The following is a 23,517-nucleotide window of genomic DNA, read 5'->3' as shown; positions in this document are numbered from 1 at the left end:
CTGAACACTGTGCCTCTGCCTTCGGGGGTTGGTTAGGACATACCCATTTAAAGCACTGACCTTGGAGATCTCAACCCACTCATGTCAGTCTTGCCAACTTTTTCTCCCCACACTCATAAAATGTAACACAGAACAGTAACACCACCTCATCAAGATGAATCACAACACAACTTGAACACTACTGATTCAATCTAACCCTAAACTTCTAATTGGATTTATCAGGAACCACAGCCCAACTCTCGTTTCCCCAATCTTTCAATCTACTAGCACCTTTAAATTAAACACAAGGACTACAACACACACAGCAAGCAGATGTATGCCTGCTAGCACCACCACAACCATCGGAACCTTGGGAAGAAGCTCAACATTCATCACAAAGCCTGCTACATCTTTAACTGTATCACGTGCTGTGCTCTGCCAGTGACTTTCCCCAGTGTCCCAGCGATGTCATCAAATAAAACACTTATCCAAGTGTCAATGCCACAAACTACATAGAAACATACCAGCACTGGGAACTCTGGTACTTCAGGCCCACACTCATCAATGCACATGTTTAGTACCTGTCTTTCCCTTATAACCACCCCTGCTTTTATTCTGGCAAAACCACAAGCCTTCACACATTTCAGAGATGTACTCTAAAGCAGCACTTTACAGTATATTGCATCACCATTACTTTGGGTGCTAACACTTTTACAGCACTTAGGCCACTAAATAAAAATGTGATATGATTAATCCTTGTCCATTATTTCAAGTTTGACAATAATAGACAGAACATTTATTATGCATGAACTGTTTAAACCACTCAGAGGGCACACTGAGGAAGACAGTTGAACTTTAATTTTGGAGTTGCAAATGTAAGATTAGCTGGGGTGCCATTCAGGGTGCTTTAGGTTTGACATTGAAAGTTCTTGATAAAGGGGAAGCTTGGGGTGCGGGGAGGGGGTCCGACTGTTAATTTCTTTGGCTATGTAACTTTTTATTAATTGTTTTAAAGATCCAGTAACACATGATGAATTGTGTTCAATGAAAAACGCACAGTAAAACACTTGTAGGACTAAAGGTCTTTGGAAGTATTGTGAGGGACGTTTTGCAGCTGTTGAACATGAGTTAACTTTTAATAGTGTACATTAACTTGATGCTGAAGTTTTATTGTCTTAAATCTACTCTGAACTTGCACAATGTCACCCTGTTTAACCAGCTTCTTAAAACATATATTTATTGAAACCAGTTTGCTTTGTTGACCCCTATTTGATGTGCCACCACCCGCCCCCATTGTTCTATTCGTGTCCCCTGGTCCCCCGTAATATTGATTTCTAGAGACGCCATTGCTGGGCCTTCGGAGCTGATGAGCACGCTTCGTGCTCTTCCGGGTTCTTGGCTCTGGTGCAGAGCTTGCGCACATGCCACTTTCGCAGATCACTAATTGGTGTTAACATGTTTACCTGCCTCGAGCAGTCAGTTTGTTACTTTACAGTTTCATGCCTTAAGTCACTTGGCAATCATTTTTAACTTGTCATTGTGTTGATCAGTACCTGAATCGGGTGGCTGTGGGCGGGGTTTGCAGCTTTTGATGATATGTAATGACCGCGTGTTCGTTGACTGGTCTCTTTGCAGTGCACAGTAGGCAGCCACGGCATAAGCCCCTGCTCGACTTTAACCAGCAGCACCGCATCGCCGAGCACGGATAGTCCCTGTTCAACGTTGAATAGCTGTATCAGCAAGACGGCAACAAACAAGAGTAGTCCCTGTGGGACCATTAGCAGCCCCAGCTCCACTCTGGAGAGTAAGGATAGTGGGATTATAGGTAAGCATGTAATACGTCTAATTACAAAAAAAGATGCCCGATACATCATCTGATGTTTTCCTCACCCTTCCGCTCCATTACTGCACTTGTACACTTATTTGGGTGAGTTATACCCAAGGGTATGCTTGTGTGCACAAAACATCTTCATTTTTGTTAATGTACATGCGTTGCAATTGGGTCACGCCGACAGTAAAATCTGTTCAGTATTTAGCAATTAGGCCTTCGTCAAGTTGACGAGTATGTGAATTTCTAAAGACTCTGCTTTCTGTACTGTTTTATAAATAGGTACAAAACCCGAGGAGAACTAGCAGTTCAGAGAGAGAGAGCAGTAGCATAATTCGTTCTCTTTCAGCAGCCATACTGGATCGCTGTATACAACTCTGAATCACCGATCTCTTGTTCTTGGCTATTCAAACAGTAACATCCTGTCTCAATCTGCAATGCTTGCCGTCCATTGCCTTTACTGGGACACCCCCACCTGTGCCTGAGCTTGCAATGGATCTGGTGCTTGTACTTTGCAGCCAGGTCCTAATCCTGAACTATTTATGGACAGATCATAGTGCTTAGATCAACTTTTGCTCGGCCCACAGATCATCGGACATATAATACATGGAAGCCTGCAATACCTCTATAACAGCCTGTACATGATATTCTTAGTACAATGCAACGTAATAAGAAAACAAGCATTGTAGTAGTGATATTAGCTGGCCATTGATGGTAGCCGGTGCAAAAAGATAGCAATACCTAGCCATCTAATAGCAGTGCCTGGCAAATGCCTAATACTTATACACAAGCCAAACATGTGGCTTTGACAATGCTGATTTAAAAAAACACACACACACACACACACTCTCTCTCTCTCTCTCTCTCTCTCTCTCTCTCTCTCTCTCTCTCTCTCTCTCTCTCTCTCTCTCTCTCTCTCTCTCTCTCTCTCTCTCTCTCTCTCTCTCTCTCTCTCTCTCTCTCTCTCTCGCATGCACATCCAGTGCAAAGTTTGATGGTAAGACATGATTAAAGGCGGCTCAAAAGAGTTCCCGTTAAGGTGTGTTTTGGGTGGGAAGGGGCAAGAACTGGGCGGGAATGGCCGTAGGGATTAACATGGCCCTTGGCAGTGAAAGGATGAGCAAATAACCAAACACATACAAGCTTTGCGTCCTGCCTTATATGCCATTTCTCCCTAGCCGTACTCTAATACAATAGTTTTGGCTTATAGGTGGTGCAAAAGCCACCTAAACTAATGACCTCACTACCCTTATTATGTTGCAGTTGACTCAATATGTCAAAGAACGCAGAGGTTCAGGCTCCTTAGTTCCCCGTAATTTGCTTGGAGGGGACCACTACCATGTGCACTTATGTGCATGCAGCCCTCTCCAAGATGAAAGGTCTTAAGGCAATACATTAATCCGGACCCGGCTTTCCGTGTTGTATTTACACCATTATCACAGCGGATTTGGAAGTGGGAGTATTTTACTCCCTATTTTTTAAAGTTGGGAGTAAAATTATTTTTTTAAGGAGTAAAATTGTAAGCCAAATTTCCAATGATTGTATTTTATAAGAGGTTTAAAATATGTTTTCACTGACAAGCGAAAATGTTTTTGTAATATTTATTTCTTTGCACCTAGGTATTCATGCACATTAAATGATGCATGTTTACTTCTTCCAATCAGGCAGTTAAAATAGTTTTTACGTGTACTTCTGGTACAAAGATATCCATGGAGCTGTGAGGATGAAAGTAGTGGTGTCCTATTTGTTGTTGGAGTATTTTTACTTCCTCTATTGATGGATTTCCATTGACTTACAACACCCAGTAGTGAACTCTTTATCCCATATATAACTGGATTCTGTTCATCTCATATCTCTTAAACAAAAGCATTTTACATAGAACATTTATATATACAATACTTCCCAATTCTAATTGGTACTCCTTTTACCAATCATTTTACCAATCTCAGAATGTTGAATTGCTGAGTAGATCTTGCTAGGATTCTACCCTGCAGTTCTTACTTCTTATCGTTGATTGCTTATCTTACTGAGCCATCTTACTGGCTACAACAGTACACCTTTTTAGGGTGTGTGAAGATTTTGGATTTCTCCTCCTTCCCACCTGTTGGTGGTTGTGTTGAATGGATACTTGAAGACTGCCCTATCCAGATGCAGCTTCTTCACATGATCTAAACCTCATTACACAGGCCCCTTTAAACAGCTTTACTATGGACCTTCCTTGATCAAAAGAGGCATTATCTAGGGCAACCTCTAAGGCCTCACCAGCTTCAGTAGCCTGTTTGTTCCACTGCCTCCCAAATGGATCAGACACTGGTCAAATTAAGGCTGCCCTCTACCCTTCAGACCTTTTTCTTCCCTGGTTAAGCACCCAGATGCAGAGAATCCCATTAACCACATTTATTCTGAAAATGAAGACCTCATAATTGTACAAAGGAGTACCCATTTTTTGTTGCTGAAGTGGTTGACAATTTGGAGGTGAAATGCACATAGCTTGAGTCATGGACACAGATTTCAACCCTCTGATCAGAGCCCTGTGTTGGCTTGTAAGTGTGCTGAAGTGTATCTTATGTATGATGGCTCTAATTCTGGAGCTTTTTCTGGTGTCTCTGAACAAAGTTCAAACACTGAGGTGAATCCCAAATAAATTATGCCGAACAGAAAACCACCTACGATAGACATTCTCCTTCTCTGTATCCCTGTTTCAGTGAATAAGGGTTTCTCTAACCATGGGAAGAAGGAAAAAAGGGCTTTAGACCCAAGCTGCATCCCCTCCTGATAATCCTTGCTATCAATGTGCCCAGTGGCACTGTCAAAACAGTAGGACAGATATCTGAAGTAGGCACTTTAATATCACACAAACTTTCCTAGCCACACATCGAAATGGAATGAGCAAGCTAAATTACTAAACAGAATCCGTAAGATCACTCAACCGACACAACATCTACACACCTTGAACCCCCAACAAAAAGAAAAAAGCAGAAATGCGTAAGAACATCAAAGCCATCAACAAAAGTAACGAAGAAAATAAACAACTTTTGATCAAAAAGGCGAAACAGAAATACGCAAATTGGACCAAAACCAATAGATACTTGTTAGTCCAACAGGACTCAGAAAGAATGCTCGAAGCTTTGTCCCATAAAACACCAGGAATGCATGGAACATCTTAAATCAACACGATGGTTCCAACGACAGATTAATCTCAGATGTACCTGAATCCAGTTGGATTACCCACTTCACTGAATTATATAAAACATGTGACACAAACACCAAAGTAGAAGTGGAGGAACATTCTGACAGATGGTCACTCGAGTTCAACCAAGAGAACATTACTGAAATAATATCTAAATGAAATACGTCTCGTGCCCCCGACGGGCTATTCAACGCACTCATCAGACAGAATCCGCAGCAATGGACAAAACTTTGTATTCAGTTGTTCAGCCTGATTTCGGAATTGAATGACGTACCTCGAACATGGCAAACAGCACCTTAGTCCCCATTTTCAAGCAGGGAGACAGAAAACCGAATAATTACCGTCCTATTGCCCTGCTTGATCCCCTTGGGAAAGTATTTGCCACATACCTACTACAAAAATTAACCAACTGGGCTGCCAACAATAACAGACAGGCGAAAAGACAGACTGGATTTGTTAAAAGGGTCGGTACCAACCTCAACTTGTTTCTATTAAATCTGCTGAAACAAGAAGCCATTCAAGGAAAAATTAAAATATACGCGGTCTTCGTGGATTTAAAACTTGCCTTCAACATGATCAACAGACAAGCGCTCTGGTCCAAACTGAAAGCCTGGGGATGTCCTATGGACATTCTAGAGCCTGTCAAACTACTATATACCAACACCAATATACAAATATGTATGACAGCGGATGGCATAGTTTCAAAACCAATAATGACGTCCAACGGCCTGAACCAGGGCTGTCCCTTGGCAGCGATACTCTTCAATCTGTTCACCTTTGACTTCGATGAGTATATGAACATTCCGTCCCGAAACCCACCGAAACTTAACGCTACAGCCCTACCGCAGATGATGTACGCTGACGACATTGTGATCTTCGACAAAAAACTGAGAGGCCTCCAGAACTACCTAGATCGACTCGAAGACTACATGATGCTGAATGAATTAAAGATCAACATCAAGAAAACCCGGATCATGCTGTTAATCAAGAAACATTCCAAGCTGAAACCTTCATGGTTCATACAACACAAAAAACTTGTCCAGGTGAATTCCGTGAAATGTCTGGGAGTATGGATCAATCTAAATCAGAAACAGAATGGTGTATCCACCTAAAATCTAAAGCACACGCCCTGGCAAGACAAGGCAGCTTCATCCATAGAAAATATGGAAAATTTTCATTGAAACCGGTACTCACATTCTTTCGCTAGAAAGTAGTAGCGATACTTACTTATGGAGCTGAGGCAATGATTAACCCTGACCCAGATATACGGCAACAAGTTGAGGCCATATTCTGGCGTAAGGTGCTATCACTGCCCCCAACATTCCCCATAGCCATGATTTGCTACGAGATTGCCACACAATCACTCCAATCCATTGTATTATGGAAAAATCTTGACATGTTCCGAAAAGCTCAGAACGAAGACCGAGTTCCAGCCATGGAAATCCTTTCTGGCAACACAACTTTGAGTATCATAAGCTCCTTACAGATACTGGAAAAAGATTATGGACCTTGCCTTTGTGAAATCAGAAATCTCAAATGAGACGCTGCTTCACCGCCCGCAGCATGCAGAAAAAAAAATCATGCTCAATGACTGGATTCATACAATCGAAGGTAAAACACATTATTACACGAATCTCAACTGCATATCAGAGGCTAGGGCGATTAATCAGCTTCCCAATTATCTGAAACCGTTCCCTGACAAGGTCATACGTGATCTATTTCTGTGACTACGTTTCAATTTGTTGCCAACTCGCGAACGACTGACGAAAATTAAGCATCTACCGATAGGCCTGGCATACTGCAGATTCTGTAAAGACCCTGACCATCCGGAGTCGCGTTTTCATCAAATAATGTAATGTGAGAATCTGTCGGACTTCAGAAACACCTATAGGGAAATGTATTTGAAACTCCTGACACAGTTGGATGCAAAAGATTGATGGGACCAAATTCTCCTAAGCAACAACAACAAAATGATATTCACGATTATTCAATTTTGGAGAAGAATCCTAAAGAAAGATTCAAAACCCGAGGACACAAATCCCTAGACTCTGTATTTAATCCTGTTCGAATACGAGCATAGAAATCAAGAATTGTAGATAAATGAAAAGTTTAGAAATAAACTATATCGTTTTAATAAAAAGAAAATAACACAATCAGAAATTATAGAATTGTTTGTGTGGGAATCGTACCGAAATGTCACCTCTACTACTGCGCCTCCTGCGACTTTTGGGGCAACAAAATACAGACTCCCATTATTGCGCCCAAGCAGAGCAGAGGGTTGCGGGGGTGTCCCCCGCTCTCCTTGGGCGCATTAATGGGAGTCAGGGGTTTTGGGGGGGCGGTCCTCCGGTTACCATGGTGGTAAGCAGGGGACAAGAAAGTTACAAAGAAAAAGAAAAAAAAGAAAAGCACCCTATAGCGTCAGCTCCGACCCACGTTAGTGGAAGGAACTGACATGGCAGGGTTAGTGGGGTGTAGGCGGCACACACAGAAGTGTGCCACCTTAATGATAATTGGGCTGCGGCGGGGGGGGTCGGGAAGAGGCCTGCAGGCCGGGGGACGCAGACAAAGTGACCACCTAGATTCTTTGTCAGATGTTGTTGTGGAGGCATTGATTAATTGCATGATTTCTATCACTAGTAATAACCTTACACATGCTGCCATCTGACACTTCCTCAAACATATCAGTAATGTAATGTACCCCTTAATTATCAACCTTATTGATCCCTTTGGCAAATCCATTGAACTTTATGGGTAATCTGGTCATTCTAATTGACATACTTCTCACTGTTTTCCATAGGGGTACACAGGAAATAGAACTATATATTTAGAAATGATGAGCATTTGGTAGTCAAGATAGTTGTAGTGTTATGATCTATAAATCACAATTTGGTGGAGGTCTCTTTTTCACACAAATATATTTCGACGCTGTAATGAATAGTATGGAAATATCGGCAATGTATTGAGTGCTGGGAATTTCTTTTTGTAATTCAGGTACTCCTGAATGGGCCATGTGACGGGGTCAGGGACCTGACCCTGTAATGGGGGCATGGTGACCCATTCTCAACTTGGATAGAGGCTTACCAGTGTTTTCACCAAAGCCAGTCCTGCCTCATTGGTAAAGTGTGTGAGTTGAGGGTCCCTGTCCCAGTCACTGTCCCTTATAATTGATTTGCACTATGCTGGCCAGTCTTTCTGCTTATCCCATAGGACTCTTTTTTTTTCCCCAGAACAGACATGCAGGAAGTAAGAACAAGCCAGTCAACCTGGAGAGAGACGGCACAAGATTGAACTGGCAGAGCATTCCCTGCAACATAGTAGCACTTAGGTGCTCTTGGTAACACATACCTGCAGTGTATCATCAATGTTGCCATGGACCGCAGAGCAAAGCAGCGGTCCCCACACGCTACATTTTCATTGTGCTGCAACATTGCCGCAGAGTGGTCCGGACTGCAAAGCGGCAGCCCCAGCGCTAAATGCCACATACATTAAGTACCCCTGCAACAAATTGGCCATCACAACAGTGCAGCCATCACAACTCTCAGAATATTACAAACTGGGACATTTTCGGGGTTGAGAGCGGGCCACCATTCCTGAATAAGGGATGCCCTATGTACAAATAAAAAGGCACAGATTAACGTCCATTATGTCTTTCCTTACCTGTAAACCCACCCCTAGAGGGAAGACGGTTTTTGGTCCAGGAAACCAACTGAGGGTGTGAGCCAATGTCAGGGAATGAGGAGAATACAATAGGGCACAGGAAACAAGAAGATGTGAGTTCTTTTTGTGAGGTCTAGAGAGGGAAAGGAGGACCACATACCAAGTGGAGGAGCATGTAGAAGGATTGCGGAATGAGCGAGCAAGGTTGAGGTATTGGTTGGTGAGAGAAAGTGGTACTTGGGTGTCATTGTGTGTGCGAGGGTTGGACAATGTGATGAGGTGACTGGGCAAATCAAAGGAGGGTGACAGGGAGAAGGTGTGAGTGCTGTGATGAATCCAATGGTGGTATGACTCCTTTCCCGCCGGTGACCTCCTCCAATGTGGCTAGAGGATGGCAGCCGCTACCTGATCCTGACCCTGAGGGCGGTTATATGAGGAAGGATCACATGGGGGGGATGGAGGGGAGAGACAACCTCTGGAAGAGGGTGTCTGTATCCAGTGAGACACGGTATCCCTGTTTTCTTTCTGAAGATACATCTCCGACTTCCCATATAGCCTATTGTAATACCTCCCCTCCTGCACCCATGGAGTTGTTACATTGCAAAGGCCAACTCTTATTAGCTAACGGGCCTTGTGAAATTGTGAAAGATCCCTTCTCCAATTCCACGTTATTCTAGAACTAGCTTGCTTTTAAAACAAATCGCAAACATTCATACACTATTTCCAGGAAGGGTATACTATTCCCTCATTCCCGACGATACTGGGACGAAGAAGAGGAGTGGAGTAATGCTGGACATGGGAATCCACAGGCAGTGCTCTATTGGCAGCGAGCGCATACCTGTGCCCGGGACATTTAAATCACTGAAGCAAGAAACAGAGAGGCTGCTGGCAGGAGCGGATTGCTCTTCTCCATGTGAAAGGAAGTCTGTTGAGCCAACAAGCTGAGAATCGTGAAGGGAGAAGGCTGCTGGAAGCAGGTGACACATTGCGAGAATGCCAGAAACCAGTGGAGGGCTCCTGGGCGTTCACCGGCTTAGAAAAACACTTTGCTCATGGAATCCCAGTGCGAAGCAGACAAGCGCAGCGGAAACCTCAGAAAGCAGGAAGCTGGTGGAGAAAAGGTCTCCAAGTAGAAAACAGCAGGAGACTTTCACCGGCAGACCACAGAAGCAACGACAAATGGCATCAAGAACCAGCGAGTCCATGAAGGGACAGAGGGAACACCGGGGTGTATCGGTGGCTAAGCCAAACCAAAATAATAGAAAATAGAGAAACCAAGTGAGAAAAGGAACAGTTTATGAAACCCGGATTGAGAAAGACTGCAAGAGCAGTTTTCTAAGGTAAGAGGCTTTCATGTTTGTCAATGTATGTTGCACGTATATCAGACACACACTAAAGAGCCTATATATAAGAAACTAAGTCTTTTAGCCAAGGAGACTACGAGGCAGACCCATCAAAGGTGGGAGAGTGAGCAGGAGCTCCCACATGAAAAGCCCTAGCAGCTATACATTTGAGAGAAGCCCTGGCAGGAGAGTATACCAGGCAGTTCCAAGTACAAGATTACAGAAAGCCTTAACAGGACAGTACACCAGGCAAGCTACAAGTGTATGTTTTCAGGAAGCCCTACAAGAAATAGCTAGCAGGCTGTGTTGGAAGTATACTGGAAGTATACCAGGCAATTGTGAGGCTGTAAATCCAGAAAGCCTGCCAGGTGAGCACACTAGGCAGTAGCAAATCTGTGAACCATGTCCTGATAAGGAAATACACCAGGCAAGTTGGAGTTAATAAGATACAATAAATAGCCAGCAGGCTGTTTTGGTTTAAGAGACTTGGGAACCAAAAATCCTGGCAGGAGAGTACCCCAGGTATTCCGACCACACATAAAAGAAAGACAATCAGTTTGAAGATAACTTTTGTTGTTGACCAAAGGGAACGTCGAGAACTGGCATTTCTAACCCAGTAAATCAACAAATAATCCAGGGGAAAGGAAGGACCATCTGGAGCAAGGATTTCGAGGGGATTGGGTCCTCCGACGTATTCCATATCGAAGACAGGTAATGTCCACAGCTGTGCTGCTTCGGAAAATCTTTGGCGTCTGCGTCCTGCGTCGATGACGTCGATGCGCCGTCCCCGAGGACCTCCTCTGACAGCCGACGTCACCCGATGTGATAAGTAGGACACACGACGCCCATAGCCTCAGTTCCGTTTTTTCCACGAACATGTTCGCTTCGTGAATCTCGGTACGCCTCGACTCGTTGGAGTTGCTGTTTTCTATTCTCGGTTCGTTGAACCTGTTCGGTTGGTTGTGAAGACCTGTTCGTGGCGATGTCTTTCTCATCTTCGACACCGCGTCCGGGCTTCAAGAACTGCGGGGACTGTGGGTCCAAGATGTCGGTCACGGACTCGCACGACGCCTGCCTCTGGTGCCTCTGGGAGGCCCACGATACGGACGACTTTGTCGACTGCCAGTAGCTCACTGCAAAGGCCTTGCGGGAACGCAAGAAGAAGCTGTCGGTAGGCCGGGTGTCTAAGCCCCAGTAGTCAAGGTCTGCGGGGCTTTCGACCGATGACTCGAGGGGTGACTCTCCGCGTCATCGGAAGTTCGGTGGGTCTCCTTCCAGGAGTCGGTCTCGCCACTCCTCCGCCTCTTCTAGGCATTCCAGGAAGCGCCGGCATAGGTCGCCTTCCCCGTCCTCTTCCGAGGACTCCATCCATCGGCGGGTCGCTTATCCCTCCAAGCAAACGACACCAGAGGAATGGGCTTCCTTCGGGAAGCAGATGCTAGCGATTGTGGAATCGCAGGGCACCGGTCCGTCCGCGCCTCCGAGTGGGGTCGGTCGGCACCGGTCGAGAGACACCGCCCGTACGCCTTTGGGCTCGGGTGGTCGGCACGGCTCGCGGGAGAGGTCCCGCTCGGACAAGGGTAGCTGTTCTCGCCATGCCCGTTCCAGGTCCCGGTCCTCGACGTGCTCGAGACCGCGTGATCCTGTGCCGTCTTCGAAGAAGACGTAGACGCCTGTGGCGCCGAGGTTGTCGACGATTTCTCTCGAGGTTCCGTCTTCGAGGGGGTCGTCGACGCTCTCGGCGCCCAGGTTGTCGAGGAACACGCTGATAGCTCCGGCTTCGAGGACTGTGTCGACGCCGGCGCTGCAGCTGTCATCGACGCTGATTCGCTCGACGTCGACGCCTTTTCTGTCGACGCCGACTCATTCGGCGCTCTTGACGCCTTTTCTGTCGACGCCAGCGCCTTTCGAGGCGGTGGTGTCAGAGGGGCCCGTGGCACAGGGTTTGCCCCTAGAAAGGCTATGGCTAAGGTCCGGCACTGCTTTGGTCCGCAGAGGTCTTCCTCTCCCTGCCTGGAGTACATTTCAGAGGGTGATGAAAGCTCTGATGGCGGCCTGGTTCCGGTTACGGTTCCAGATGACCTTATCTCGGGCCATAGCCAGTTTGATGACCTGAGGCAGTTGCTGCATGATGCCAGCGGACTGGACACCTCTCCGAAGGTGGAGTTTTGTCGGCCGGAGCCTGGCACTCATGCCGATTCTTCATATCAGCGCCTTATGTCTCGGGTTACCGAGTACTTGGGTTGGTCAGCTCCCCCAGGGGAGTTCGTTCAGGATGATCTCACGGACATCCTTGATCTCGGTCCACCCACTGACCCGGTTTTGCCTTTTAAGATGGCTCTGCAGAGAAGGGTGGCGGCGGCTTGGACGGCTGATCATATTCCCGAAGGGGACGAACGGGATGGTTTCCTTGCTATGGTTCAGGATGGCAAGGATGCTATGTGCGAGGCCGTTCAGCCGGGTTTGGACTTGGCAGATTGTGTCAGCCGGTCCATGGCGGCGAGCACCGTAATGCGCAGGTTTGCGTGGTTGCGGAAGTCTGGGTTCGCTCCTGATGTGCAGTCCCGGCTCCTCAACATGCCTTTTGACGGTGAACACCTTTTTGGCAGCAAGGCTGACGAGAGCACTGAGAGGTTGCAGACCTCCAAAGCTGCAGCGAAATCGTTGGGTGCTGCAGTTCACCAACCTTCGCCTTTTCGTCCTAGGGGACAGCAATGGAGGGGAGGTTCCTTTAGCTATTACACGTCCATTAGTAAAGCGAGAGGAGCTAGCAGTCAAATAGGCCATTGTAAGAGTGCCAGAGGTGGAAACAAAGGTACTCAAGGTGCCAAGGCCGCTCGGGCAGTTGCCTCTTTGCCCTCAGGCAACGCCGCAGCCGCTACCACTCAGTCATGAGGCCAGGTCCCATGGTTCGCCGGTTGGGGGAAGGCTGGCGCAGCATCTTGCAGAGTGGCAAGCCATTACTTCGGATGTGTGGGTTCTGGAGATCATAACCCACAGCTACTGTCTTCCTTTTCGGCAGAGGCCTCACGACAATCCACCAGGGAACCTCTCTTTGAAGAGTCTGGATCCGCTCCTTGCGCAGGAAATTCAAGCCCTGCTGGAGAAAGGCGCCATAGAACTGGTGCCTGTAGCGGAGAGGAACAAGGGATTGTATTCCCCTTATTTTTTGATTTCAAAGAAAGAGGGGGATTGAGACTCATCATGGACTTGCGCAGTTTGAACAAACCCCTCAGGAAGGACAAGTTCAAGATGGTGACTCTTTCTCGAGTCCTCCAGGCCCTTCAACTTCAGGACTGGTTGGTGTCTCTCGACCTCAAGGATGCTTACTTCCATATGCCGATCCATCCCAAGCACAAGAAGTTCCTGAGGTTCGCGGTTGGCGACTCGCACTTTCAGTTTCAGGTCCTGCCGTTCGGATTGACCTCCGCCCCGAGGGTTTTCACCAAGCTCATGGTGGTGGTGGCAGCGCATGTCAGGAAAGGGGGGATTCACGTCTACCCCTACCTGGACGATTGGTTGATCAGAGGGAGCTCTCCCGAGCAAGTCCTGGATCATCTGTCCGTCACCTGCCACTCCCTTCACAGGCTGGGCTTCTCCCTCAATTTAAAGAAGTCCCATTTCACACCAGCGCAGCGGCTCCAGTACATCGGAGCAGTGCTCGACACGTCCCTGGGGCAGTGTTTTCCTCCTCAGTTGAGGGCTCTTCACATTCAGCAGATGGTGCACAAGTTTCAGTTTGCCCAGAATCTCCCAGCGTCCGAGTTCTTGAGACTGCTCGGCCTCATGGCATCCTGCATTCTTCTGATGCCAGAGGCTCGTCTGCGGATGAGGTCTTTGCAGTGGGCACTCAAGCTCCAGTGGTCTCAGTCCTCCGGCAGGCTGTGGGACCCTGTTCAGGTGCCGCCCTCGGTAGCCCGGGACCTTCTGTGGTGGGCCATCAAGGGCAATCTGATGAAGGGGGCCCCATTTTGGCTGCCCTTGCCGGAGGTGACGATCATGACGGACGCATCCCTCCCGGGATGGGGAGCTCATGCCAACGAGTTGACAGTCAGCAGTCGTTGGTCTCCGGAGTCTAGACTCCATATCAATCTGTTTGAGCTGAGGGCCGTCAGGCTACCCCTGAAGGCTTTTCTGCCGACTGTGTGCGGGAAGAGTGTCCTGATTCTGACGGACAACACGGTGGCCATGCACTACCTCAACAAAAAGGGGGGGGCAGGGTCACTTCCGCTGTGCAGGGAGGCGATGCAGCTCGAGTTCTGGGCCATCCAGCAGGAAGTTTCGATCTCAGCAGTTCATCTGGCCGGAGACGACAACGAGACGGCGGACGCTCTGAGCAGGCAGAGCACGATCTCTCACGAGTGGGAGCTGGCTCAGGAGATTCTCCTGGAGATCTTTGCCCTTTGGGGGACCCCTCAAGTGGATCTCTTTGCCTCCAGTGTCAACCGGAAGTGCAAAAGATTTTGCTCGTGGGAATTTCCTCCAAAAGGAGCCTTAGGAGATGCGTTCATGGTGGAGTGGTCATTCCCACTGCTGTACGCGTTTCCTCCAGTCCCCGTCATCCCGCAAGTGTTGCGGAGGTTATGGAGGTTCGGTTCCCGGATGATCCTCATTACTCCGGCGTGGGCCCGGAGGACGTGGTACCCGGACTTTCTAGAATTGTCCATCTGCCCTCCACGTCGTCTTCCCTACCGAGACGATCTGCTCTCACGGGAGGGGGGTCAGGTTGTCCATCCAGAGGTCAGATCCCTCAATCTTCACGCTTGGCTTCTGAAAGGTTGAGGTATAAGGATTGGGACCTTTTGAAGATGTGATGGAGGTGTTGCTCTCGGCCAGGCGGCCGGCAACAAAGTCTCTGTACCGTTGCCGTAGGATAAAGTTCTGCGACTGGTGCAGAGTTCAGAATGTGGATCCTTTTGAATGCGACATTTCCATGGTTTTGTCTTTTTTGCTTTCTTTGGCCCACAGGGGCTTGGAAGTGGGGACCATTAAAGGCTACCTGGCGGCGCTGTCCATATTTAAGTGCTCGTCTGAAGAGTGTTCCTATTTTAAGATTCCTTTAATTTCGCAGTTTTTGAAAGGGCTCACTAATGTGTTCCCTCCGTCACCTTTTTTGGTGCCAGGTTGGGATTTGAACCTTGTTCTTAAGTTTCTTATGGGTGCTTCGTTTGAGCCTTTACATTCTTGCCATTTGAGGCTGTTGTCTCTTAAAACTGTGTTTTTGGTTGCGGTTACTTCCGCTCGCAGAGTGAGTGAGTTACAGGCACTTTCAGTTAAGCCACCCTTCACTGTGTTTCACAAGGACAGGGTTGTCCTTAGAGTTTGTCCTTCTTTTCTTCCGAAGGAGGTTTCGGATTTTCATTTGAGCCAGAAGGTTGTTCTTCCGGCGTTCTATCCTCCTCCACATCCTGGTAAGGAAGAGGAGAGGCTCCATAGGCTTGATCCTCGGAGAGCGTTGAGCTTTTATATTTCGCGCATGTCCCGGGTCAGAGTGGACGATCAACTTTTCATTGGTTACGCTGGGAAGCGTTTGGGACAAGCTGTGACAAAACAGACTTTGTCTCGTTGGATTATTTTATCTCTCTCCGAGTGTTAACGCTTGGCGGGTAAGGACCCTCCGGCTAGCTTGCGGGCCCATTCTACCAGAGGAGTGGCTGCGTCTACTGCCCTGCAGAGGGGAGTTCCTATTCACCACATCTGTGATGCAGCCACCTGGGCTTCAGTACATACTTTTGTACGTCACTATTCCCTTGATTCCATCAGAGGGCAAGATCTGGCCTTTGGCAAGGCAGTTCTCTATTCCGCAATTTGATTGGGCATGCTAAATTTGTATTCTAAATTCTTTCCCACCTCCTTGCTTGGTACTGCTTTGGGAGTCTGTCATAGATATGGAATACGTCGGAGGACCCAATCGCCTCGAAGAACAAGTTACTTTCTCACCTGGTAATGTTCTTTCGATGGGATGGTCCGACGACGTATTCCATATCGCTCCCTCCCTGCCTTCCCCGCTGCAGAATTTCTTTTGCGATTGCAGCTTGCGTTCCGCAAGGCCTTGTGTGTCTGACTGGCAGAAAACTGGTGGCACACATTCTGGGAAAAAACTATAACTGAGGCTATGGGCGTCGTGCGTCCTACTTATCACATCGGGTGACGTCGGCCGTCGGAGGAGGTCCTCGGGGACGGCGCATCGACGCAGGACGCAGACGCCAAAAATTTTCCAAAGCAGCACAGCTGTGGACATTACATGTAGTAGATATGGAATACGTCGTCGGACCATCCCATCGAAAGAACGTTACCAGGTAAGAAAGTAACTTGTTCATCTATCATTGAGAGACTTCTTTTTGTGCAAATTATACGCATTTCATTTTTAAAATATATTTACAAAACGCTCAAGGCCTAAGACATCCTTTTCACTTTCGAATTCCTTTGTTTAGAATGTGAGGGTCAGAATAGTACTTTGAACACAGGACGGTTTTGTTTTGGACATTCTGACGCCAACAGATCTGTAGTTTTGAGTTTAGCTAGGGAAACTCTGCTAATGCAGGGAGAGCAAGGCCATTTCCCAACCCCTTTTATATTCTAATAAAATACTTTAAAACCAAAATCCTGTCTAACTTGTGTCAGCGTATCATTCTGGACTCCTCACAGTGGGGAATGGTGGTAGCGTGACGAGGGGAGTGTAGCAGTAGTGTGACGAGGGAAGTCTAGCAGTAGAGGGGAGATCAGTTGTAGTGTGGAGAGGCAAGAGTAGTAAAGGTGAGGAGAGGGGGGAGTGGAAGAGAGCGGAGGAGAGTTGAGTAGACACAGAATATCAGAGTGAGAATGAAGAAGGGTATTAGAGTAGAAGGAAGGGAGAGAAAGTTCAGAATATCAAGTTCTGGAGTACAAGGGTGTGAAAGGAAATTATTTAGTGGGATCTATGAGAAACCTGAAGGTACTCTCAAAACCATCTTCTGCGCAGGTGGCCAGGGAAGGGCCATTGGTTTTGGATCCTGACCCCAGGGGCGGACAAGCAAGGGTGTATCACCTGGGTGGAGGGTTCTTGCGGATTGGGGAAAGGGGGCCGGACGGCAAGACCTGGTATTCCCCTTTTCCTACTACTGACTTACCCTCCCTTCTCTTAGCCTTTATGGGCTGCTTCCATTCATGCCCTACTTCTTCCTTGGAGTACCCACCAAGTACTGTGAGGAGGAAGAAGCAACTTAGAGTAATGCACACTTCATATTACAAACACCACTCTAGTACTGGGACGAAGATGATGGGTATGAAGGCCTTCAATACTGCAGGTCAGGCATGTCCCATTGATTGGGTTCATTATGGTCAGGCAAGACAAGCCACCGACTCATACCTGATGCCCCTTAATGGGGCTCAGGAATATAAAGGGAGGAGACCCAGACCAGCAGGAAGCAGAGAGGCGCCGTGCTGGAACGAGACCAGGAGGTCTGAATGCTGGCAAAGATCCCAGAGGACCTGCAGCCCAGAGCGAGCGAGCATCATTGTGGTTGCAGGACCGGTAGCCCTCAAACTGAAGGCGGGCAGCAGGAGCTGCGAAACAGCTGCAAAGCAGGAGGGACACATTCCGCGTCCTTTCAGAACACCAGCAAGGAAGCGGAGCAGAGGAGGTCAGCTTTCCGGCTACAGAGAAGGCGAGCGGGAGCAGCAGGAACCGCTGCGGTGGAGACATGAAGAGCCAGTAAGTGTCAGGTGATACAGGTAGGCCGGAGTGCTCCCAAGTAACGGTCCACAAATCTAAGCAAATGGGAGCTATATTGAATACCGAACTGAATGGGAATTGCAGCTTCAATGAAACTACACTATATTGAATTCCGAACTGAATGCAAATTGTGGTTTGGGTGAAACCACGTTATATTGAATACCGAACTGTGAATGAAAAGTGTTATTTCAATAAACCCAAGGCATTCGAGAAGCCGAATGAACATTTTAAGTTAAACAGGCATAAGTGAATGTCAGACTGTATGTAAGAAGCACTACGAGAGAAACTAAAATAGAGTGAAAATTAAACAAACATCAGAGTTTAAAAATAACCAGTGTGAGAAACAGCTATAAGTCTGTGGTGAAACAAAAGAATGATGCAGAAAAGTGTTACAGTGAACATAAATGTGAGAAGTTAGAAACCCGAAGAAAAAGAGCCTTATGAAGGAGTCAAACAAAGCCAAGGGCAACTTGTGGTTCAGTGACCGTTAATGGGTAGACTGTGTGGTCTGACAACTGCAGCTGGGCCAGGGAGCCCTAAATGATGACAAGCAAAAGACCTTGTGAATAACCCACAGAGAACTGTGAATTGAACACTTAAGCAAGCCCAAAGGTGGCTCAAGTGGACCTATTGTTTTCTTGTGTTGGAACATTTGAAATTAGTATAAGTGCTACAGTGAAATCTTGGGAAAGGTAACCCTGAGAATCGAAGGAACTGAGAAACTGTTTTAGGGAAGGGAACCTCAAGGCCTTCTTTTTGTGTGAACTGTGATATATTGAACTGGGGAAGGGTACCTTAAGAACTGGCAGAACATTAATGAGACAAGCAGCCATTGGAACTGTGTAAATAGGGATCCCAAGAAGAACTTTAAGACAAGACTTTTACTTTTGAACACTATTTTCTTAGTTGTAGGCTGGCACAGCATCTTGTAGAATGGCGTGCCATTACTTCAGATGTGTGGGTTCTGGAGATCATAGCCCACGGCTACTGTCTTCCTTTCCGGCAGAGGCCTCACGACAATCCACCAGGGAATGTCTCTCTAAAGAGTCCGGATCCGCTCCTTGCGCAGGAAATCAAATCCCTGCTGGAGAAAGGCGCCATAGAACTGGTGCCTGTAGCAGAGATGAACAAGAGATATATTCCCCTTATTTTTTGATCCCGAAGACAGACAGGGGATTGAGACCCATCATGGACTTGCGCGGTTTGAACAAGCTCCTCAGGAAGGACAAGTTCAAGATGGTTACTCTCTCTCAAGTCCTCCAGGCCCTTCAACTTCAGGACTGGTTGGTGTCTCTCGACCTCAAGGACGCTTATTTTCATGTGGCGATTCATCCCAAGTACAAGAAGTACCTGAGGTTCGCGGTTGGCAACTTGCATTTTCAGTTTCGGGTCCTGCCGTTCGGATTGACCTCCGCCCTGAGGGTCCTTCACCAAGCTCATGGTGGTGGTGGCAGCTTATCTCAGGAAAGGGGGGATTCACGTCTACCCATTCGTGGACGATTGGTTGATCAGAGCACGCTCTCCCGAGCAAGTCCTGGATCATCTGTCAGTCACCTGCCACTCCCTTCACAAGCTGGGCTTCTCCCTCAACTTGAAGTCCCACTTGACACCTACCCAGCAGCTCCAGTACATCGGAGCAGTGCGCGACACATCTCTGATGAAGTGTCTGCCTCCCCAGGTGAGGGCTCATCACATTCTGCAAGTGGTGCACAAGTTTCAACATGCCCAGAGTCTCCCAGCGTTAGAGTTCTTGAGGTTGCTCGGCCTCATGGCATCCTGCATTCTTCTGGTGCCAGAGGCCAGGTTGCGGATGAGATCTCTGGAATGGGCTCTCAAGCTCCAGTGGTCACAGTCCTCCGGCAGGATGTCAGACCCCGTTCGGGTGCCGCCCTCGGTCGCCCAGGATCTTCTGTGGTGGGCCGTCGAAGGCAATCGGATGAAGGGGGCTGCATTTTGGCTACTATGGCCGGAGGTGACTATCGTGACAGACGCATCGCTCATGGGATGGGGATCTCATGCCAACGAGTTGACAGTCAGCGGTGGTTGGTCTCCGTTGGAGTCCAGACTCCATATCAATCTGTTGGAGCTGAGGGCCATCAGGCTAGCTCTGAAGGCTTTTTTGCCGACTGTGCGAGGAAAGAATGTCTTGATTCTGATGGACAACACAGTGGCCATGCACTACCTCAACAAAAAGGGGGGGGCAGGGTCACTTCCTCTGTGCAGAGAGGCGATGCAGCTCTGGTTCTGGGCCATCCAGCAGGAAATTTCAATCTCGGCAGTTCATCTGGCCGGAGACGAAAACGAGGCGGTGGATGCTCTGAGCAGGCAGAGCACGGTCTCTCACGAGTGGGAGCTGACTCCGGAGATTCTCCTGGAGATCTTAGCCCTTTGGGGAACCCCTCAGTGTCAACCGGAAGTGCGAAAGATTCTGCTCGTGGGAATTTCCTCCAAGAGGAGCCTTAGGGGATGTGTTCGTAGTGGAGTGGTCCTTCTCACTGCTGTACGCGTTTCCTCCAGTCCCCGTCATTCCGCAAGTGCTACGGAGGTTATGGAGGTTCGATTCCCGGATGATCCTCATTGCTCCGGCATGGGCCCGGAGAACATGGTACCCAGACCTTCTAGACATGTCCATCTGCCCTCCACGCCGTCTTCCCTACCGAGACGATCTGCTCTCACGGGAGGGGGGGGGTCAGGCTCTCCATCCAGAGGTCAAGTCCCTCAACCTTCACGCTTGGTTTCTGAAAGGTTGAGGTATAAGGATTGGGACCTCCCTGAAGACGTGATGGAGGTGTTGCTTTCGGCCAGAAGGCCCACAACAAAGTCCCTGTACTGTTGCCGTTGGAGAAAGTTCTGCGACTGGTGCAGGGTTAAGAATGTGGATCCTTTTTCATGTGCCATTTTTGTGGTTCTGTCTTTTTTGCTTTCGTTAGCCCACAAGGGCCTGCAAGTGAGTACCATTAAAGGTTACCTGGCGGCACTGTCCATATCTAAGCGCTCCTCTCAGGAGTGTTCTTATTTTAAGATTCCTTTAATTTCTCCATTTCTGAAAGGACTCACTAATGTGTTCCACCGTCACCTTGCCAGGTGCCCGGTTGGGATTTGAACCTGGTTCTAAAATTCCTAATTGGTGCTCCATTTGAGCCTTTACATTCTTGTCCTTTAAGACTGTTAACCCTTAAACGGTATTTCTGGTTGCGGTTACTTCCGCTCGCAGAGTGAGTGAGTTGCAGGCACTTTCTGTTAAGCCACCCTTCACAGTGTTTCATAAGGACAGGGTTGTCCTTAGGGTTCGTCCTTCCTTTCTTCCGAAAGTGGGTTCGGAATTTCATTTAAGCCAGAAGGTCATTCTTCCGGTATTTTACCCTCCTCCGCATCCTGGTAAGGAAGAGGAGAGGCTCCATAGGTTGGATCCTAGGAGAGCTTTAAGTTTCTACATTTCATGCATGTCCCGGCTCAGAGTGGATGATCAACTCTTTGTAAGATACGCTGGAAGGCGTTTGGGGCAAGCTGTTACTAAGCAGACTTTGTCTAGATGGATTATCTTGGCAATTTCTGAATGTTACCGCTTGGCGGTTAAGGACCCTCCGGTAGGCTTAGGGGCCCATTCTACTAGGGGTGTGGCTGCCTCTACTGCTCTGCAGAGGGGTGTTCCCATTCGTAACATTTGTGAAGCAGCCACATGGGCTTCAGTCCATACTTTTGTAAGACACTACTCCCTAGATTCTATCCATGGGCAGGATCTGGCCTTTGGCAAGGCGGTCCTTTATTCTGCAATTTAATTGGGCATTCTAAATTCTTTCCCTCCTCCATACGTTGGTACTGCTTTGGGAGTCTGTCATAGATATGGAATACGGCAGAGGAACCAATCCCCTCAAAGAACAAGTTACTCTCTTACCTAGTAACGTTCTTTCGATGGGATGTTCCGACGACGTATTCCATATCATACCCTCCCAGCCTGCCCTGCTACAGAATTTCTTATGCGATTGCAGCTTACGTTTCCGCAAGGCTTTCTGTGGTCATACTGGCATAAGATTGGTGCCACACGTTCTGGGAAAATACTACAACTGAGGCTACGGGCATCGTGCATCCTACTTATAACATCCGGTGACATCGGCTCGACGGGGGCTCTCGAGGACAGCGTATCAACGTCATCGACGCAGGACGCAGACGCAGAAAATGTTCTGAAGTAGCACAGCTGTGATAATTACCTGTCATAGATATGGAATACGTTGTCAGAACATCCCATCGAAAGAACGTTACCAGGTAAGAAAGTAACTTGTTCATCTCATGGGCAGTGTTCAACAAGCCAAGCTGCCTGCAGTGAATGAAATGCCTCTAACTCAGTTGTCCTCATTTTCCTGGCAAACAGCCTGTGGTCTGTGCGGGTGCTGTCAGCACTGCTCATCGTCTCCGGAGCTGTGCTTACCCCTGCTTCCTTGGTTCGGTCTAGTCTCCTCTCCGGTTCTCGACGTAGGGCTAATAATCCCAGATGACTGCTTCCTCCGCAGCGACAGTCCTATCCGTCTCATCTGCTCCAGGCTCCACTTCAGTATACTCATGTGAGACGCATGCACAAACTAAAAAAACATGGCTTATTATCCTCACTGTTTTCCCATCTGGCTGCACTTTACTGTTGTCGTGGCTACCCGTTCAAACCTCCTACTCCCATCCTTCCTGCCACTGTGCTCCCTGGAGTCCTGTATCAGCTCCCGTTATGCTCTCGGGCGGTGAGCCCTCATTATGGGACATGGACGCCTCATCACACAACCAAACTTGGCCCTTCTTCGAAATCGCACACCAACCGCCGTCCACATTCTAGCCACTCTTATGTTCATCACCTGTGGACAAAGAAAAAATATTTATGGGGATGAGATTCGCCAGCATCTCATCAATAACTCATGCACTGCAAACAGCATTGCTGAAACATCTTTCCTCTTTTTCAGCGTATCTTGGGTGGGATATGTGGGGTACACTTAAGGCCCACAACAAAAATCCCTTTAGCTCAAAACTGCATGCAAATACGGCTGTGCTTTTCTTTCCATGGCACAGATGTGTGGTGAGCACTGAATACAAGAATGCCACCAAAAGAAGTGCTCTGCATTATTTTACCTCCATTTTAACCATCTGAAAATGACCTATTTGCAGAACGGCGCCATATTTGCAGTTCTGTTTTCTGAATACTGAAGCTGCACACATGTCATCCGAGACGGCTTAGCAATTTGCTCATGATTTCATTTTTAAAACATCACAAAGTTGTGCTCTTCATGAAATCCCACCGTGGCATGCTTTACTTCTGCTGAGTACCAAGAAGTGAGGCCATACATTTCCAGACAGCTGATGTACTGGGAAATCACTTTAAAGGCAAAGAATTCGGATTGCCTCTTAAACACGGCTTGTGTTTTCTTTTGCTGGAAACCATTGCGCACAAGCTGCAGTAAAGGAAAGGAAAAATGCTGTGTTTCTTTCTCATGTCAATTTCAAAGAGATGTTTGACAGTATATCTTTGTGTCCAGAAACCGGCCGTATCTGTAAAAGTCCTCCAGAAGGCCTATTGAAGTGAAAATATATGCGGCAGAAGCGGAATTTCTGAAACTGAAATACAAGAAAAATTGACCTATATGTAAAACAGTGTTTTTTCCAAGCAGGAAAATGCCTTTTTTAAAGTGAAACGTTACACGATGCCCTGTGCTTGCACAGAAATGTGATTCAATATCGGGGTTTGCTCTAAAATGTGCATTATATTTATTCCCAAAAAGGCTTGGTTTCTGTTGAAAGAAAAAAAAACATGGAAAACCCACAGGAC

General features: G+C 47.7%; 1 protein-coding gene across 4 annotated transcripts in view; it reads left to right on the top strand.

The window, feature by feature from the left end:
* TANC1 (tetratricopeptide repeat, ankyrin repeat and coiled-coil containing 1) overlaps positions 1-23,517 on the top strand; it is a 2,406,012-nt gene that overhangs the window by 1,009,870 nt on the left and 1,372,625 nt on the right. For all 4 annotated transcript variants that reach the window (XM_069616378.1, XM_069616375.1, XM_069616376.1 and 1 more), the window contains one exon: positions 1,615-1,804. In XM_069616378.1, the coding sequence (XP_069472479.1) occupies positions 1,615-1,804 (190 nt within the window). The remainder of the gene's footprint in view (positions 1-1,614; positions 1,805-23,517) is intronic.

The sequence above is a fragment of the Ambystoma mexicanum genome, chromosome 9 (assembly GCF_040938575.1).
Source record: "Ambystoma mexicanum isolate Mex_15411 chromosome 9, UKY_AmexF1_1, whole genome shotgun sequence".
NCBI classification, from domain to species: Eukaryota; Metazoa; Chordata; class Amphibia; order Caudata; family Ambystomatidae; genus Ambystoma; species Ambystoma mexicanum.
The sequence above is the reverse complement of the archived record's forward strand: the minus strand, read 5'-3'. Positions and strand labels throughout refer to the sequence as shown.